Raw genomic sequence first — 19,696 nt, forward strand, 5'->3', positions numbered from 1 at the left:
GGGCCACAGCCAGCCGTGGACAGCCAAGTGCGTCTGCAGTGCAACCCCTTGGCCGGCTGAGGGGAACTCGCCCTCCCACAACCCCAACAACCAGCAGGTTTTTCAGGATCTTTCGGAAGCAAAACCTCGTATTGGGGCTTTTTTGGTCCATGAATGCCATCACCATTTCCAGGGTTAATCCCATCTAGAACCACATACCCTTGAAATGGGTTGATGTGGAGTCTTGGGGCCCGGCTGAGACCCGGGGCGCCAGGGGTGGCTCTCGGGAGCCTCCACGCACGGGGGCCGGCGCGGGTCGGGATCCCCCGCCCAGAAGCTGCGCGACGCAGCCGGCGGCGGGAGGGAGCCACCTCCGGCCGCGCTGCCGCTTTAAGAGAGGGGCGGGGCCCGGCACAGCAAGCCAGGGCCAGCCCACAAGGCTCCTTTTCCTTTTTGATCCATTCAAAAATTACTCATTGCAAATTCCCGGACTGCTAGGAGCGGAGAAGGAAGGGGGCGGAGGAGAGAGGGCCGCTGCTGGCATTGCGTCGGGGGCGCCCGGGGGGGCCCGGGGCGCTGACGGCCGGTGCCACAGAGGCTGCTCACCGGCGCCGGGCTCCGGTGGCCTCACCAGGAAGCGTCAGTCTCGACCCCGGGGAGGCTCGGAGCGCCGCCCCCGCCGCCGCCGCCGCCGCCGCGGGGTACCCGAGTCCCCTCCCGGGCCCCCGGCTCCAGCCCGCGCCCTCCGCTTCCCCGGCCCGTCCGGCCCGGCGCCTTCCCGCGATGGCCGGCCGCTGAGTCCTGGCTCGGCACGGCCACCTCAGCGCGCTCGGCATGGCTGCGAGAGAGGAGCTGTACAGCAAAGTCACCCCGCGGAGGAACCGCCAGCAGCGCCCCGGCACCATCAAGCACGGGTCGGCGCTCGACGTGCTGCTCTCCATGGGGTTCCCCCGAGCGCGCGCGTAAGTGACCGCCCCGCGCCCCTCCCGCCCGCGGCTTCGCTCCGGCTCGCCTGGCCGCCGGGTGCCCGGTGCGGGCTGCCCGCGACCTGCTGGGCGCAGGATGGACGCGCTGAACCCCCCCCCCCCCCCCCGCCGCCGCCCGGGACCCCGCTACTCCCCGGCCGCAGGGTGGGCGCGGCGCTGCGCGGGCTTGCTGGTTTGGGGGCTTGAGCTGGGAGCCTAAAGCTAGGAAGCCGAGGGCCGCGGGTTCGAGTCCCCGGGCGCCAGATCCCCGCGGAGGGCGCTAGGAGGCTCCCTGTGGCGCACCTCGAGGTCCCCTGCTCCGAGCCCTGGGAGGCGGGGCCCCACGGGCTACTTGGGCTGACTTGGGATGCGCCGGTGGCCGGGAAAAGGCGAGGCACTGCGGGGCAGGGAGGCCGGCGCCCCCACCGCCGCCCGCTTCCAGCTGCGAGGTCGCTAGGCGGCTCGGTGTAGCTCCCGAAGAGGCGGAGCGGGAGCGTGGGTGTTGCCGCGTGCTCCGTGCTGGGGAGGACCCGGCGTGTCCTCAGTAGTGACTGCAGTGCCGAAATCTGTGGGTGCCTGCGAGTGAGCAGACAGCGGCCCTCCTCCGCCCTTCTCGCTCCGGGAGGGTGGGATGGGGAAGGGAGAGCGCGCAGGTGGCCGCCTCCGCAGCCTGCCGAGAGAGGCCTGCTTGCCAGCTCTGGCAGCAGCAGCAGCAGCAGCAGGGGTCTTCCTAGGCCGGTCAGCGGAAGCCTGGGCCTCCAGCACCCTGCCTAAGAGAGGCGGGGTGCTCAGGCCCCTGTCTTGTGGCCTAACCCTGTGCACGTCTCTGAAGTGGGCCCCCGCAGAGCGCTGCTTCTTTGAATGACGTCACCGGACAGAAGAGTTGGACAAACTTTATCAGGAAAGGCCGGGGGAAACCCAGAGTCCTTCTTCTTTGCCTCCTGGTCCTTTTCAGGTGACAGCTCTGCCCCTGGGTGAATCTCTTGGCTCTACTCAGTGCCCCCGGCCTGCTGGGACAGGGTGCCGTGGCTTTGCAGGGTCACCGCGTGATGGTTTCTTGCTGTCCCTGGCTTCCAAGCACCAGGGCTCCAGTTCCCGATGCCGGGATTACGGAGGGAAGAGGCGGAGGCTGTGTAGGGTGTGTCAGGTGCAGATGCTGCGAGTTCAGAGTCGTCCTAAGGATGTCAGTGTGCCTGGCTCTCTTTAAGAACTGGAGATAGGATCTGAAGAGGCTGGAATTAGCGTAGTCCCAGGCATCTGCCTTTTCTGAACCGAGGCCAGCATTAAGGACAGAGATTGCTTAATTGTGGGAAGAAATACTTAGCGGACCCGCCTCTGACTGCCATGCTGGCTCTTGGGATGGGTTTTCGGGGACATCTCCCTCACACCCCAAATCCAAGAGGACTGACAGCTGAGCATAATGGCCTAATTTTGGCTTGCTGCATGCCAGAGGTCCCCTAGTAGCTAGCATTGGTTGAGTAATTACTGTATACAGTTCTGAATACTTTATCACCCACTTGATCCTCCTAGCAATCCAATGAGAAAGAGGATAACTATATGCTCATATTATGAATTGGAAAACCGAGGCTTAGGTTTCCTAACTTGTCCAAGGTCACAACAGCAAGCAGTCACACTGGGATTCAAACCCAGGCTTTGTGTCTGTACAGCCCAGGCCCTACATCTCAGGCCACAGTGTAAATTTCCCAATGCAGGTGAAAAACATAGAGCCATTCCTGGCACATAGTGGGCAGACATCAAGTATTAGCTCACGGTTCCTCTCCTGTGGCTGCTGTAGCACAAACCGGGCAGCTTAGAACAATTGATTTATTACCCCTCAAGTCTAGAAGCCACAAGTCCAAAATCAGGGTCTCTGAGCTGAAATCAAGGTCGTAGCAGGGCCATGCACCCTCCAGAGGCCCTAGGGGATGGTCCTTTGGTGCCTCTTCCAGCTTCTGGTGGCTGCCAGCACTCTCTGGCTTGCGGTCACCTCCTTCCTATCTCTGCCTTTGTGACCATGGTGTCTTCTCTTTGTCCATTCTCCCTCTGCATCTCACATAGAAGCGCTCATGTGATGGTACTTGGGGCTCGCTCAGGTAACCCAGGGTCATCCCCCATCTCAAAATCCCTAACTTAATCATGTCTGCAAAAAATCTCCCCCTCTCCCTTTTTAACCATCTGCCTGGGCATCCACAGATTCTAGGGATGAGGGCATTGACATTTGGGGGCGTCATTATTTAGTCTATCACATGGCTACTGTTGAGGCTATTACAGAGCAGGCTGGGTAAGGGGGTGGTGGGGTTTGCTGCTCAGTCTGCCGTAGATTCTGTGCCTCCTAGGGTCAAGCCCTTGGAGCTCACACATGGTCTCTGGTCTGCTAAAGGTCTGCACAGGCTTGCCTGTCCTGTACCGTAACCCAGACAGGCGGATGCGGGCAGTCTTCCCCTTGGTAACTCGGGTCACTAACAAGAGAGGTCAGCAGACGTCTCAGGGGGCAGGCTTTTAACTTCATTTGGGAGAGAGACAGAAGAAAAAGAGCAGGAGCATCAGGCTTAGCTTCTGTGGAGCCCAGAGGATCGAGGAGCATGATTAAAAATCCAAAGCAGGAAAGAGCGTGGATGGTCTCCGGACTTCAGGCAGCCTTGGATGTGATGTCTCAAACACTGCCCTTTGAAGACAAAAGCAGTAGCCAGGGCTGATGGCTCTGGTTCCCCCTGTGTTGTCACTGGGTCCAGTGTTCCAGTGTTGTGTGGCAGCACCAAGGGAGCACGTGCCCGGGCTCTGGGTGGGCCAGCACAGGGGGCCGAGACCATCGAGGTCCTGCTGTGCTGTGCTGTGCTGTGTATGATCTCGGCCGAGTCACTTACCCACCCCGAGGGCCTTGCTGCCACCCTCTGCAGGGAACATGATGAATGAGTGCGTGCTTGCTAAGTGCCTGACAGAGTTAAATGCACAGGTGTGCAAGGCTGAGCTCAGGCAGGGTGACCTCAGGGTGTGTGCTGTGGAGCTCATTACGCCCCCGAGCTGGGCTGAGCTTTCTTTTCATCTCACCAGAGGAACTTGGTCCACCTTAGACATTGCTGTAGAGGAAACTGGCACGTGGAGAACTGAGAAGTGGCGATTTTATGATGTGTGTCTGTGACAGTGTGCAAACCCAAGGTAAGGAGGTGTTAAGGGCGTAACGGGAAGGAAGCTTCAAAGTTTCCCAGATGGCCTATCCCTTCCCTTTTCTCTTCAGTGCCTGTTAGCACTTCCCTGTTCCAGAAGGCTCAAACTGAAGGCTCTTGAGGTTGGTCAGAAAGAAGGAAGCATGCGTGTGTGCTGGGCGAAGGCCTGGGGAGCCAGGGGAGAGGCTGCATAGCCCCCTTGGAAGGCATCACCGGATCCCTGTTAAGGAGCTGCTGCTTTGCGATTGCACTTGGGCGCCCTAACCTCCCTCTCAGGACCTCTGTGGTTTCTAGAGGAGAGAGCATCTCCCTTGGGGCCGACTGTGACTTGGAGCAAGGCACTGAGTAATTGAATGTGAAAGGCCTTGCTGATAGAACGTGACCTTTAACAATAGTTTTCATTACTCATGATCACCTTTGGCTGGAGGTTTCTTTGTCCACAGCCAGTGGCTTTCGAATATTTCCTGGTGATTGAGAGATAATCATCTTGGCAAAGGACCTGTTAGGCATCAGATAGAAAAGTTCCGGTCCAGCTTCTGACTGATGCTTGCCGCTGGTGAGTCTTCCCTTGTGCCCCTTTTTCCTCGGTATCCTGATCACCTTTCATGCATGCAGTGTGTGTGCCGTTAGCTCGCAAGGCTCTGCAAAGACAAAATGAGATAATGGACTGGAACGGACTTGGCAGTTAAAAATAGAATCCGGACACAAGCTATTATTATGGCGTTATTGTGTTAGATTGGGAGAAAAGGAAGGAGGTAGGGTGGCGGTTGAGGTATCTGCTGAGGATTTATGTAACGATTGGATTATCCTTTGTTTCTACGGAGACTACTTAAACAATGTCTAGTTAAACAGCAAGGCAGTGGCAGAAAGAAAAAGCTGGACTAAGCACCTTCAACTTGGCTTTGGGCAGTAAGTAAGCTGTATTAGCTATGCCTCACTGCCCAAAGATAAAAGCAGCTCCGAGCTGGCCGCACAGGGAGCCGAGAAGCGTCATGCAGTGCCGGTGAATTAAAGTATCTAGTTTCTCTGACTTTCTCCAGCCTGCCTGTTGGTTGACATTGGATCCTCTAAGAGTACCTGGTCCATCGAGCATCCCTGAAATGTCACTGACTCTATCCTGGGGCATTTAGCTGCTTTCCCAGGGGCATTGAATAGAAGGAGATGACGACTTCGGGTCTGCTTGGAGTTCAGGGGCTCTGTCAAGGTGGACAGGGCAAGGATGTCTCCAGGCTGCCCAGTGTGACCATATGCCCACCCAACATTCCCTTACCGCTGTGTGTTATCACACACACATGTGCCTGCACTGGAGATTTCTGTTGGGCAACCCAGCAGCCTCATGAGGTAAATCACACACGATACACACCCCATTTTAAAGATGAGGAGCCTTACATCTTACAGGAACTCAGGGAGCTGCCGGTGGTCACGGTGGGGGCCGTGTTGACCTAATAGCCTCAGGCAAGGCCATTGAATGTTCTAGGCTACATGGAGTTCCTGGAGTAAAAGGAAAAACTTTGGCATACTTTCTTTTTAATTTGATCAAGGTATCTCTTAGGTACAATAAACCAAACCAAAAGGCTGATGCATTTGGCCAAATGAGTGCACCCATATCAACACCCCTACAAGACACAGCACACCCATTGCCCCCGAAAGTCCCCCGTGTCCTGGGGCAGCCAGTCCTCTCACTACCCTCAGCCTTTAGAATTGTTTGCATCTTCTAGGCTTCATGCAAGTGGAATCACACTGTGCATACTCATTCCTGGAATCTTCCCTTCAGTATAATATTTTCAAGACTCATCTTGCACACACCAGCAGTTGGTCTGTTTCTTGTTGAGTAGACCTGGAGGTATCCAAATGTGCTCGTAGCATGATTATAACCCTTTACACACACGTTCCATGAAGAGTCCATGACGCTCTCGATTCTAACACCTTGGGACTCTATACCACCTTAACAATGATGAAGCAGATCCACACACATCATCACTATCAAGGCTCAGACACTGATAATTTCACAAGGAAATTGAGGTTCAGAAGATTAAATTTCACAGAGAGTGAAGAGAATAAGGCACCCTGCCTATGGCTTTGTCCTGTGGTTTTTGTCACCACCATGCCTCTGCCCTCAGCCACCCCCAACTCCAGCTGCCTTTCCGTGAGTGCACAGTGATTCTCAGAGCTAAAGGTTTTGCTTTCTGAGTGGCCGCAAACCTCGGGCATCCTGTGCCTCCTGCCAACTTCTCTCCAGCTGGTCACAGCATGGGAGTGCTATCTGCCCCTCTCCCACCCCAGCAGGCACCTGTGTGTGTGTAGCAGGCCGTCCTTCCACTCGGGCAGCCAGAAACTGACAAGATTCTTTCATTAACTGCTCTCGTTCCCCATGTGAGCCTCTGCCAGGGTTCTGTGCACAGGTTACCTGGTTCTCTTACTCTGTCAAGGTAACACCTCCATTTTCCTGGTGACGTCACCGTCCTGCCCTTTGCTACCCACCATTTATGAGGATGCTGCCTGTGGCAAAGTGTCCTAGATGAACGTTCAGAAATTGAACTTGACTGTGTGTACTGCATGTTGCCGAATTCTGTGCAGTCCTTAGGAGGGACACACAAAGGTCAGCTTGCACCACCTGGCACTCTGAAGTGTGCTCCTCACTCGAGCTGGCTGCACGGCCTTTGCAGTGGCCCTCGGAGTAGCGGGCCTGCCTCTGCCAGAGCTTTCCAGAGTGTCTGCCGGCTCTGGGCCCTGTCATACCCCACAGGTAGCCCAGCGGTAGTGCGCACATTAGGAAAACAAATTAGGTTGACCTGTTGGCCCCTGGCTTTGTGCTCTCACTCTTGTCTCACCTGTTGGCTGTTTGGACTCACACACATCCTTTGCCTTACCAGGCCTCAGTGACTCCATCTGTAAAGGGGGTGAAGCCATCCACATGTGAGATCTCTTGGGATTTCGGTGACCGCAGGCTGACATGGACAAGTGTTTCTAAGCAACACAAGGCTGTGTTTTCTCTACCTCGTATGTGCTTTTCTGTTCCAGAGCATTGAGCTTTTTTGTTTTGATTTTCCACAGTGCTTTATTGCCAGAATCTTCTCTCTTGAAAGGAAACTCTTTAGGATTGTTGATATTCTAAGGAGTAAATAAATGGAAAGAAAGACACAAGGCAATTGCAATGGTGGGGAGTCCTTTAACTAGTATGCGTTAGTGTAATTATCAAATTGTTATATAATGTGCTTTCTTGCAAAACACAGCCAAAATGCTGGCTCAATAAGAGAGGAGGGTCATGCCTTGAGCCCAGCAGCTGGAGTAAATAAATCGCTCGGGGGCACCTTTTTAATTAAAGGGACATCTTCCCTTCTGTGGAGTCGCCAGCTGTTTGTGTAACACTTCCCGTTGTGTTCCCTGCCCCTGTGGAAGCATAAACATTAAGTGACTGTGACCGTGAACTCTACCAGGAGCAGGGCTGTTCCCACACAGAGTGGGAAGCTGAAAGAATCAGCAGCAGAGCCGCTCACAGCAGTCCAGTTCGGAACATGCCAAGGGGAAGCTGACAGCACAGATGGCCAGAGGCGGCCCCACGTCTCCGACGTCTCTCCAGTGTTGTTGGATGAGCCTAGTCCGTGAATCAGGTGGCAGGAGTGTTTAGAATCCTACTTCCGTGTTGACTGTGCCCTGTATTAAAATGTTTACTGAGAGCCTTCGCTCTCTAAATGTTTATTCTTTTATCTTGGGTAGGAAGCACTTAGAGTAGGAGAGAAGGCTGCTTCCATGGCTGCTTTCACGTACGGTTTGTGAAAACACACACCAGCATACGCAGAGCCATGCCGGGCTGCTGGCGCTCACAGCCGGGGCAGCCCATTTCCTCATCAGCCTCTCCCGGGGTTGCCTGCCTGCCTGCTCAGCCTTTCTCCTCTTTGTTCCTCACGCAGTTTTACCCAGATTTGACACCGGATTTGAACCAGATCGAGTTGGCTACTCCTCCTCTCCCCTCTCCACCCTGCCTCTTCTCTTACTCTCCTCTCTCCTCCTGTCTTCTGTTTTCTTGTCTTTTCTCCCTTGTCCTTATGAGGCTCACCTGTGAAGCAAGCAAGGCAAAGGGGATTGTCCCCAGGTCACCTAAGAATACACAAAGTGATCTGCCCAGAGTTCTTGGTCACCTTCTGCAGGACAATTTCCTTCTTTTTTATTTTTTTAAAGATTTTATTTATTTATTTGAAAGGCAGAGTTACAGAGAGGCAGGGGGTAGGGAGACAAGTCTTCCATCCACTGCTTCACTCCCCAAGTGGCTGCAATGGCTAGGGCTGTTCTGATCCAAAGCCAGGAGCCAGGAGCTTCCAACGGGTCTCCCACATGTGTGCATGGACCCAAGCACTTGGGCCATCTTCCACTGCTCTCCCAGGTTGTAGCAGAGAGCTGGATTGGAAGTGGAGCAGCCAGGACTCGAACCGGTGCCCATATGGGATGCTAGCACTGCAGGCAGCAGCTTTTCCTGCTATACCACAGCACAAGCCCCAGGACAACTTCATTCTGCAATGCCTTTTTTTTTTTTTTTTTTTTTGCACATAGACACCTCACCATGGACTTCCAAAAGTTATAGGAAAAAATGGAATTAAAAGATAATGTGCATTTTCTTGGACTTTTGGAAGACTCCTTGTATTTATAGCCCTTTACATGTGTATTATAGCCTATTACATAAGGAATTGGGAGCACAAAAATAATGAGATAGAATCCCTGCCCCTGGGAATCCAGCAGTCTAGTGTGGAAGACAGAAAATTATTACAAATTATGGTAAATTCCGTAGACGAGAGACAAGATGCATCTGTATAAGAGGATGAGGAAGGTACCATGACAAGATGGGGCTCTGAATTCTACTTGAAGTGCAAGGAAGATGGCAGCAATACTCTTCAGTGTGAGAGGGAGGAGGTGGGGGAAGCCAGCAGACTGTTCAAACAATTTAATAGTACAGGTTGAGCATCCCTAATCCAAAACCTGAAGTCCAGATTGCTCCAAAATCTGCAAGTTTTTGAGTGTCGATTCAATGCCACAAGGGGAAAATTCCATACCTGGCTTCATGTGATGAGTCACAGTCAAAAAGCAGGTGCAGTGAAAGTGTGGACAGTTGCCTCCAGGCTATGCATATAAGGTGTCATGACACATAAATGCATTTTGTTTAGATGTGGTTCTCATCTCCATTGTATCTCAGTTTGTATATGTAAACGTTCCAAAATCCAAAACTATACCAAATATGAAATCCTTCTCGGCCACCCATGTGGCAACCTGGATGGAGTCTCAGGGTTCTGGCTTTGGACTGGCGCAGCCCTTGCTAGGGGAGTTAATCAGCAGAGAGAAGATCTCTCTCTCTCTCTCTCTCTCTCTAGCCCTCTCCCTCTCCCTCTTTCTTTCTCTCTATCACTCTGCCTTTCAAATAGCTAAAATAAATCTTAAAAAAAAAAGATTTACCAGCCAAGCTGAGAAAGAACCAGTACTTGGGTCTACTGACCCCCAGTGTAGACCACAAGTTCTTTCTTCCACATCAGTCTACTATCTCCCTTGTCCAGGAAACAGATTTCTAACAAGGTTCTGGCTCAGCTTTCTGAAAGAATGGGCTTATCCTTGTCTGGAAAAGCCCCTTTCTCTGTCTTCTCTTTCCCTGTTGCTCTCCTACTCCCGAACATGTGTTTGCATCTCAGCCTATGGAAGACAAAGCTCACCTGCTGATAGGCCAGTTGGAATGGCTACCTGTGGGAAGGAGTCAGGGAGGTGAGGGGAGAGCCACTGCTCCCTGTGATGGAAGAGATGTTGGAGGGGTCCTCAGTTATCCCACTCACGTGCCAATGAAGACAAGAGTAAGTTATATTCTGCTATGGGAAAGAAAACTGGACCCAAAAACAAAAAGTTGAGTTCACAGCTGAAGATTTGAACCAGTTATTTCTATAGGTTGGATGAATCAAAGTGAGGCGATGCATATAAAAGAAATGAAGTCATAAAAATCCATGCACACACAAAGTTATCTTTGTTGTTTGTAGTGGAGTCCTGGTACTTTGAGGCTGCTCCCGAGAGTCTGTGGACTGTGGGTTTTGAGTTGGGAGTGGCGGGGGGGGGGGGGTGTTCTGTTTCAGTCTCTGTTCCTCTCCAAGTTCATTGTCTCTGAGAGGCCAGTCCCACCAGGGCGAGGAGTGTGAGGAGCCACCTAAGAAGACTTCCTTCTGGAAGTTCAGATTTTCACTTCGTCTCTTTTTGGGAAGTAGGAATGTGAGTCAGAATGAGTTAGCAAAGACAAGAAGTTTTGTGAAAGAACAGCAAATATAGCCAAAGGCATATGGAGTCGTTTCCTATGGTTGCTGCAACCAATTACTACAAATCCAGGGCTCAACTCAACACAAATCCATTCCCTTACATTTGGAAGGCCAGAGATCCAAAGTGGGTATTACGGGCTCCATCAGGGTGTCAATAGGGCTGAGTTCTTTCTGCAGGCTCAGGAGACAGCCTGTCTCCTTGACATTTCCAGTTTCTGGAGTTGCCTGCATTCCTCGGCTAGTGGCCTCTTCTGCCATCTTCAAAGCATGTTGCTGCTACCTCTGCTTCCATCCTCACAGCTCCTTTGTGTCTCTGACCCACCTGCCTCACACTTTTTTTTTTTTTTTTGACAGGCAGAGTGGATAGTGAGAGAGAGACAGAGAGAAAGGTCTTCCTTTTTGCCGTTGGTTCACCCTCCAATGGCCGCTGCGGCCGGCGCATCTCGCTGATGCAAAGCCAGGAGCCAGGTGCTTCTCCTGGTCTCCCATGCAGGTGCAGGGCCCAAGCACTTGGGCCATCCTCCACTGCACTCCCGGGCCATAGCAGAGAGCTGGCCTGAAAGAGGGGCAATTGGGATAGAATCCGGCGCCCCGACCGGGACTAGAACCCGGTGTGCTGGCGCCGCAAGGCGGAGGATTAGCCTGTTAAGCCATGGCACCGGCCCTCACGCTTTCTAAGGAAACCGACTGCATCTTCCCAGCTTAAGATGGTCAGCTTCATCATATCTACAAAGTCCCTTTCGTGGAAGGTGGCACAATCACAGGTTCCAGGGGTTAACACAAGCACAGCTTTGGGCACTGTTATTCTGTCACCACATGTGTATGTGTGTGTGTGTGCGCGCGCACTTGGTCTTCAGCTCTCCTTAGTCTGTGACATTTCTCAGAGAACAGATTGACTAGACCTGCCTCATTTGCCCTTTTGTTGAACTAATTCCTCTTTTCCTGTCCCATCATCCTGAGTACCCATAGTCCTGGCTGACCTTCATGGAAGGAATGCCAGATAATATTTAAAAACTATACCTGTGTATTATTTTGTTTATTCCTCATAACAACCTGATGAGATAAGGACTATTATTATATCCCTTTTACAAGTGAGAATACTGAAACGAAGTTTTTAACTTGCCCAAGAGCACACAGTAAGCGGTAGATCCAAGATAAAAGCCCCGGGCAGTGCATCAGCAGCCATAATACCAATACCCAACTGGAGTTTAGTAAAGTTTGATGAATAACAAGAAAAGGAAGCTTGAGGCCTAAAGATGTGCCGTGATGTTCCTAGATTATACAGAATGGGGGTCAGAAGGTCAACTTAATTTTCCCTTTGGTTTGGTCTGTTACCGGGCCAAGCTAACTGCAAATGTGGTTGGCTTTTTCTAGCGAGGCAGTCTGGAATCTCAATGATGTTATCTCCCCTTCTGGAAGTCTCTCTGTATGTGAATGTTTATATGTGTGAATACATACACTTACCCATGTTGGCTCCCAGCTGTGAGAAGATGGACACAGAACTGCAAGTCCCTGCCTCTCACCTGCTGCAAATGAACTTCCATGGAAGAAGTAGGAAGCATGTTCTTATTCCTGTGGATTCAATGAGTCCTTGGGCAGGATGTGTCCTGATTTGTCACGCACTCCAGTCTGTCCTACTCCACCTTGCGCAAGGAAGTCCCAACTTACGTTGTATTCAGTTGATCTGATAAGCCTTCAGTTGATCTGATAAACCATCTGGGGGATGGCCGCTGGGGTTGGGGGTGGCTGGCTTAGGAATACGGAAAGGCTGTTCCTCATTGCAAAATTGGAACAGCCTTCTGCTTGGCCTCCCAAGTACACAGAGCTATGGCTGTCCTGATCCAGGACCTAAGACACTTCAGCCTGGTGGCAAGGGGCACTGTGGGAGCCTGCTTTAGGTAGGGTCTTGAGAATCGGACGACCAATCAAGATGAGCCTCTTGGAGCTCTGTGCAACAGAATCAAGGAGAATGTCTGATGTGTGTATCTTCCTCCTCTTGGAAGATCACAGCTCGCCCATGGAAGGCTGAGACAGCCAGGCCCGCCCAGCCTCTCCCCGTATCACTTCATCCAGCCAGCCTCTGCAGGGAGGCGGCCAGTGTGGCTGTCTGTTGTAGTCTGTGGCCGCCAGCCCTACCAGACCGGTGGAGCAGGGATTCAGGCATGCAAGGGAAGACGCGCTGGTCACCAGTATCCGCCTCAGCAGGCTGGCCTGCGTTGTACGTGACTGGTGAAGACGGCCAAATGAGATGACTCTCCAGGGACCCTGAGTCAACACTGAAGGTTGCTCTCAGCTGAGCAGCTGGCTCTGAAGGCTGCAAGGGTAAAAATCTCAGCCTTGGAAGCTGTTTTGTTTGGGTTTTGGTTTTTTGTTTTTTGTTTTTTTTAAATGTCCCCTTTCCATCTTCAGCACTTTGGGGCACGAGCCTCTGAGCTGTTCTAAGATCAGGCAGTGTGGGGCTGCGTATGTTTAGTCTGGACATCAGGAGGTGTTGGGGGCGGGGCAGAAAGAGGGTCCTGTGCAATCAACAAGAACTTTCCAAGCATTGACCTTGCGCCACATACTGGGGCATTGTGCTAGGTTGCGGAGCTACAAAGAGGAGTAAGACCCATCCTGAGCGCTGGGAGCTCCCAACCTCTTGGAGAAGACGGAGGCAAACAGATGACTTGAACATGCTCTGCTGAGATGGAGAGAGAGGCTGGATCGTGCTCCTCTAATGTCTGAAAGGCTGTCATGTGAACACGGGGTGCTTGTTTTGTGAACTCTTTTTTTTTTTTTTAATTTTTTTTTTTATTTTTGACAGGCAGAGTGGACAGTGAGAGACAGAGACAGAGAGAAAGGTCTTCCTTTTGCCGTTGGTTCACCCTCCAATGGCCGCCGCGGTAGGCGCGCTGCGGCCGGCGCACCATGCTGATCCGATGGCAGGAGCCAGGTGCTTCTCCTGGTCTCCCATGGGGTGCAGGGCCCAAGCACTTGGGCCATCCTCCACTGCACTCCCTGGCCACAGCAGAGAGCTGGCCTGGAAGAGGGGCAACCGGGACAGGATCGGTGCCCCGACCGGGAGTAGAACCCGGTGTGCCGGCGCCGCTAGGCGGAGGATTAGCCTATTGAGCCGCGGCGCCGGCCTGTTTTGTGAACTCTTATCCAGTGGTTCAATCACTGGGAGGTGGGTTCAGTTTCTGGTTCACGTGGGAAAGCAACTTTTGGAAACCGGTGGCCTAACAACATGTGCCCTGCCTCCTGGGGTCGTGTTTTCTCTCCCTGGTTGTGATGGAGTGCAGCTGAGCTGTCTGATCTGCCTCCTGGGAAGGGGGGTACAAATTCCAGAAAAGAGTTGGGAACACAAGGGGAATGCCTGGGGAGCCAGGCTGTCATTGGAGGGTGCCCTTTGTGGATCAGCCTCCGGTTAGCTATTTCCTTGTGCAAGACTCCCAGGGTGGGTTGGAACCGGATCGTCCACACAAAAAGGCCAAAGGGATGCATGGTGATGGACTGCAGGCCCAGGAGAGGAGCACCTTGAGCATGTTTGTTGAACAGGTCCCCACTGGTGTGTCAGCCTCTGGCTGGGCTCTGAGCATGTGACGGTGAGTCGAGTCCAGGATTTTGGGCCTGGGAATGGTGGCTCAGAGAGGCCAGAGCAAAGGAGATGGCCATCAAGTCCAGTGTAACCAAGCCAAGGTACAGCAGTACCCTAAGGAGAAAGAAAAGGAACTAAGTCAAGCAGGAGAGTGGGAACGCAGGCACTGGGGGCTCATGAGAATGGCTTTGTATCTGTAATAGAGTTAGAAGGCTGGAGTGTTCAGCAGTAAGAGGAATCGCCTTAGTCAGCCTTTAACTCCTGCGATAGAACATTCCAGAAGGGCCAATGCTCTTTCTGTTGTCGCTGCAGCTTTGATGATGGAGAGAATGTAAATTGCAACACTGCTTTTTTGAGAGTTCAAGGCTGTTTCCTTGTTTGATCTCGGTTTCCCTGGAATTGCTTCTTTGACGGAGGGAGTTTTCCTTTTTTAAAAGAGAAGGAGGAAGATCACGATGAAGAAGGAAGTCTTGTGTTTCTTCAGCCTTTCTCGGCGTTCTGCTTGGGTGCCCGCCAAGACGGTGGAGTCTCTCTGTAGACCGATGCGCTTTCTCCTCCTCCCACTAATTGTCTGTTACTAGGGGTTTGTTTTGCTTTTCTCAACACACGTGTATTGGGTCTGTACTATGCAATGATTGAAAGAGACAAATACGAATAAGGAACTACCTCTACCACGTTGGCACTTCCAGTATGATAGAGAAGAAAAAGTTTTTAAAAATATATAAATAAAATTTTACATTAAAAATATAGAGAGATGAACAAGTACATTGTCACACTTTATGTGCTCAGTAAGAGATGTCAGTGGAACTGGTGAATAGCTCCACTTAGGAATCGTGAATTTCTCCAGGGAGCTGGGTTCGTATTAGGTCCTCAAAAGCCTTGGAGCTAATACCATTTAGTCATCTTCTATGTGCCAGTCACCAGTCTGAGCCCCTCACAAAACATCTTTTTTTTATTTCATTTTAGTTAATTGATTTGAGAGAGAGAATTGCAGACAGTGAGCTCCCATCCGCTGGTTCACTCCCCAGTTACCCAGCAGAGCTCTTGGATTCGCTCCAGGTCTCCCATGTGGGTGGCAGGTGTCCAGGTACTTGAGCCATCACCTGCTGCTTACCAGGGCGTCCACAAGAAGGAAGGTGAAGAACTGGAAGCAGAGCCAAGATCGAAACCCAGACACTCTGATGTGGGATGTGGGCATCCCAAGTAGCGGATTAACTGCTACACCCAACACCTGCCCCAGTGTCCTTCCTCACTCTACACTGCAAACCTATGCACTTAGCCCGAATAAACCCATTTTGCAAATGAGGAAATGGAGGCTCAAAAAGATCATTCTACACACACCATGCGTAAGAGGCAGAGCTGCACTGCTAACCCGAGTTTTCCTGCCTCCAGAGTCCTTTGCATTAGCCCTGCAGTGAGGCCGTCTCCGTTTCTGCTTTGCTGCTGTATTTTTGTTCCTGGATCACGGCTTTAAGCACACATACGGGGCTCTAGCACCATGACTGGCAAACAGATGTTCCTGGCAGCGGCGCCAGCTACTGTTTTCTGTGTTTAGAGACCACACTGCAGGAAAGTGTTTCAAGAGTTGTTTTGAGTGTTGTGTCTGCTCTTCGGTGCGAAAGAGTGGATGCCACTTTGGAAAAGGAAGAAGGTGACATGGGAGACTCGGTGTTTGGTGGCAGAGGAATGTGGATGTCACGGGATGAGATCAGAGGCTCTGTTGTGTTTGGTCTGAGACCATGTGGCCTCATGAGATCAATGGACTGTGAGGTCGGAGTTTTAGAACTAACTCAGCCTCTGGTGTGTCCTGTGACTTTGTCTAAGACAGTTTATGTCTGCCTTGTCTATGTCTGTGCTAGTTGGTTTTCCAAAGTTGCAAGGACCACATCTGATGAGCCGAGCACTGCTTCAGCCCTTGGGCCCCAGAGATAAACAGATGCCCACCTGGCTCCCCACCTGGCCCCAGTGAATCTCAGATTAGGGGGGGAGATAGGCGCATAAATGGTAGATGATGGCAAAACAAGGGGATACATGTAGGAGAGGGGCAGTTTTTTCTCCAGTTTTCCAAGGACCACCTTGGAGTTTTGGTGCACTTGAACTTCTTAATTGAGTAGAAATAGAACATGAGAACTTGCAATCTATTACGTGTTGTTTTATTTTTTGTCTTTATTCTGGGGCAAGCAGTAGGTAGTATTTCCATTTTACAAATGAGAGGAGCAAGACAGATACATTAAAGGGTTTAACCATGTTGGAAGTGACTGTACCAGTGTACTCCAATTCATCTGCCTTTGGAGTCTTTTTCCTTTCAAGTTCACCCTAACAGCTCTTTGAAGATTTCATTTAAAATTTCAAAATAGAGACATTCTAACAGCTCTCCACTATTGAATCATCTTCTACTTCGGCTCCCCCCCTGTGTTTCCAGAGATCCCTGTCCATCAAAAGTTCATCTCAGTCTGGCCTGCACCTGCTTTTCTGGCCCCTCCTCCTCTACCTTGCCTCCTACCTCCAAGCCCTTCTGTGTGACTCAGCCAACTTTGACTACCCAACTCCCTGTACTTTCAGTACCCGTGGGTCTTGCTCAAATTTATTCATGAATCATCGAATGCCCTCATTTGAAGGTGCATTTTTCTCTTTGGTGAAATTATGTGTATCTTTTCCAAATCTTCTCTTTTTGAGGATATTTCTCAGTTTGCTTTACCCATTTCTCATTTCTCTGCACACCTCTCTCCACTCCCGTCGGGAGGCAGGTGTGTAGGTGTGTGTGTGTGTACATGCTTGTGTCCATTGTGTGTGTGTGTTGCCCCAGCACTTTGCTATACGTTTGGGGGGGGGCACTTGTCGTATGGCACCATCAGAGTTCTCCTCTGGGAGTTTCCCACTCTAGACTGTGATCCCACAGAGTGATACTTCTTAGTGTTCTCTAGTTCTGTAGCACTTTGTGTGGTGCCTATTGCACAGGAGGCTCAGTCCAATCACTCATCCCTCCATGAACACATTGTTATCGCTCACTATGCATGTGTTCTGTGCTAGGGAGACCATGGTAAGCAAAACCAGTCTTGTTCTTGTCTTTGTGAGTTTAATAAACGTTTCTTGGAAGAAACTGAAACAGGCCAATGTACCTTAACCACAACAAAATGCCAGACACAGGCAACTTAAACAACCGTAGCCTGGAGACTGAGAACTCCAAGATCAAGGTGTAGCAGGGAGCAGGTCCTGGTGAGGTCTCCCTTCCTGACTTGCAGATAGCTGCCTCCTCAGTGACCTTGCACAAGGGGGAGAGAGAGAAGGAGAGAGCATGCTTGAACTCTAGTCTCTTACAGGGGCATTGATGTCATCAGGAGAACCCCGCCTTCAGGGGTTACCTCCCAAAACCCTGCCTCTACATACCCATGTTTTGGGGGCCAGGGCTGCAGTCTGTGAGGTTTTAGGAGACAGAATTCAGTTCTACCCATAGCAGCCGTCAGTGACCTTCTGGAGAGAACACTGGTGTGAATTTACGGGTGGGAATTTGAGGTCCAGTGGGGACGATGCCATGTTGAGGGCACACTGCGGCTTCCTCCACACTCGGCTCCTGCTGCCCTCCCCACTCCGTGCAGTCCAGCCCTCTCGATTGGCTGTGTGGACAGCAGGGATCATGCCCTCTGCCCTGCTTTCCATTGTGGCTGCACTCAGCCTAGATCTGATGGCCTGACTCACGCCCCTCGGGGCCCAGGTGGCCAGTAAGGAAGCAGAAACCTCAAGAAGTGAGAAAGGAAGTGCCTGCAGCCGCTCCGTGTGAAGGTGGTGAGGACTGAGTATTCCCCAGGCCTGCGCACTACCCAGTTTCAACACTGCACTGCCCAGTCCTGTGTGACTCACTGGTGTGGCTGAGGATCCTGCTGACATCACCACCGGCAGCTCCTAGGACACTGGAAGGTGTGCTTTCAGGAGCCAGTGGACCCCTGGGCTCAGCACTTCCCTGTGCTCCACCAAGTGGCTGGCTCTGGGAAGCAGCTGCTGCTTCCAAACCCTGCCTGAGCTTCAGGGCACAGGCTGAATCTGACCTTTCATGAAATGCTACTGGAGGAGTCTCTCCATTAGTTAGGGAGCAGATGCTTGGTTTGGAGAAAAGAAACCACACATTGGGATTCAGAAAATGTGGGTTCTGGGCTGAACTTTTTGCTTGATTAGTCTCATTACAAAGAGCATGTGTTATACTCCTATGATGTACCAAGACTTGTGTTTGGCTAGTGGGTAGGTAGAATAAACAAGGCAACTGTTGCCTTTAAGGCCCCTGGTGTCATTATTACTGAATTTAGGCTGCAGAGTAGGGTAGAAGGTATTAAGTGACCTCACCAGAGCCACTTAGCCCAGCCTTAAGGAATCCAAGGAAGCCCCTTCCAAAGATGCCCCTTGAGCTGGGTTTGGAGGGACAAGAAGTTAGACATTGGGACCTGTTGAATGTGGAGGTGCAAAGAGGGGATAGTCCAGGCAAAGAAGTCCTGGTGTGCATAGGGCCCAGTGAATGAGAAACCGTGGTGCACCAGAGAGGTGTTTTGGGTAAGTGGCATGGTGGTCAAGGAACCTGAGAAGCCTGGCAAGAACCATGGCATCCTAAGGAGTCGGTATTCTGAAGGCCCTGGAAGGACATATCGGGGGATGTGAAGCAAGTTCATGGCTTAATGAGATTCGCCTAAGAGAGCCTATCCTTGCCACAGTGAATGTGGGCCTCAGCCCAGCAAGCAGCTCAGCTAGCACCCAGGAGGTTGTCAGAGGTGCAGATTCTCAGCTCCACCTCACCCCTGCTAAAGTAGAGTCTACATTTTCGTAAGATCCCTGGGTGATGGGTGTGTACATTCAAGTACATTATAGGTGCGCATTATAGGGCAGGTGCACACAAGGATGATATGAAAACAAACAGGCGTGGCTGTGTTGCAGTCAGATGTGTTCATGGACACCAAGACTTCAATTTCGTATACTTTTCACATGTCTCAAATATTATTCTTCTTTGATTATTTTCTTAATGTCTAATAAGTACAAAAAGCATTCTGAGCCCCAGGTTGTGCAGAAGCAGGTGAGGGGCAGGATCTGGCCCTGGGCTGTGGTTTGCTGATCCCTAATGCACAGGATTCTAGGTGTTCAGCTTCCCAAGAGAACCTCCTGGCCTGTGCATTGCCGAGAGTTATTTGCAAGTCACATGAGCCGGGAAGGACATCCAGTCCAGTCCATTATTGTTCAAATGAAGAAATGGAGACCCAGAGTAGGAAAGTGATTTGCTCTCAAAGTCGCACAGTTCCTCCCCAGTGAGGGCTCAGGTGGGCCTGTGGAATTCTGGACAAAAGTGCTTCTCCTACTGTGGATGGGGAACGTCTGGCCTGTGGGTCCCAGAGGGCCCACACAGTCATTTGATCTGGTCCCACCAAGGCAACCGCAGGTGCAACTCGAAATTCAATACATCTATGCAGGCTAATTTTTCAATGGTAATTTGGTATGGCCTGCAAATGATGTTAGAAATAACCAAAGGGCCCTAGGCAGAAAAAGTTTCCCCAACCCTGTAAAGGAAAGCAAACCTGGAGCCCCTGTCTCTTCTTTACACAACTGTAGCGGAATAAAGAATGTGTAACAGGCAGATTAACTTTCTGATACATTACAAATGCTTAGCTGGGGACTTTCTAAGGTCAAGTTGCTTTGCTAAAGCCAAAATGCTGTGTGTATCCTGATCTGGAAAGTGTATGTGGCAGAGCAAGACAGAGG

At 51.5% G+C, this 19,696-nt stretch overlaps 1 protein-coding gene across 1 annotated transcript in view; it reads left to right on the forward strand.

Annotated features, from left to right (window-relative positions):
- Positions 1–757: 757 nt before the first annotated feature.
- UBASH3B (ubiquitin associated and SH3 domain containing B) overlaps positions 758–19,696 on the forward strand; it is a 145,767-nt gene continuing 126,828 nt past the window's right edge. Inside the window, exon 1 of the mRNA XM_062197224.1 lies at positions 758–941. Coding sequence (XP_062053208.1) covers positions 814–941 — 128 coding nt within the window. The 5' untranslated portion in view covers positions 758–813. The remainder of the gene's footprint in view (positions 942–19,696) is intronic.

The sequence above is a fragment of the Lepus europaeus genome, chromosome 7 (genome assembly GCF_033115175.1).
Source record: "Lepus europaeus isolate LE1 chromosome 7, mLepTim1.pri, whole genome shotgun sequence".
Classification (NCBI taxonomy): Eukaryota; Metazoa; Chordata; class Mammalia; order Lagomorpha; family Leporidae; genus Lepus; species Lepus europaeus.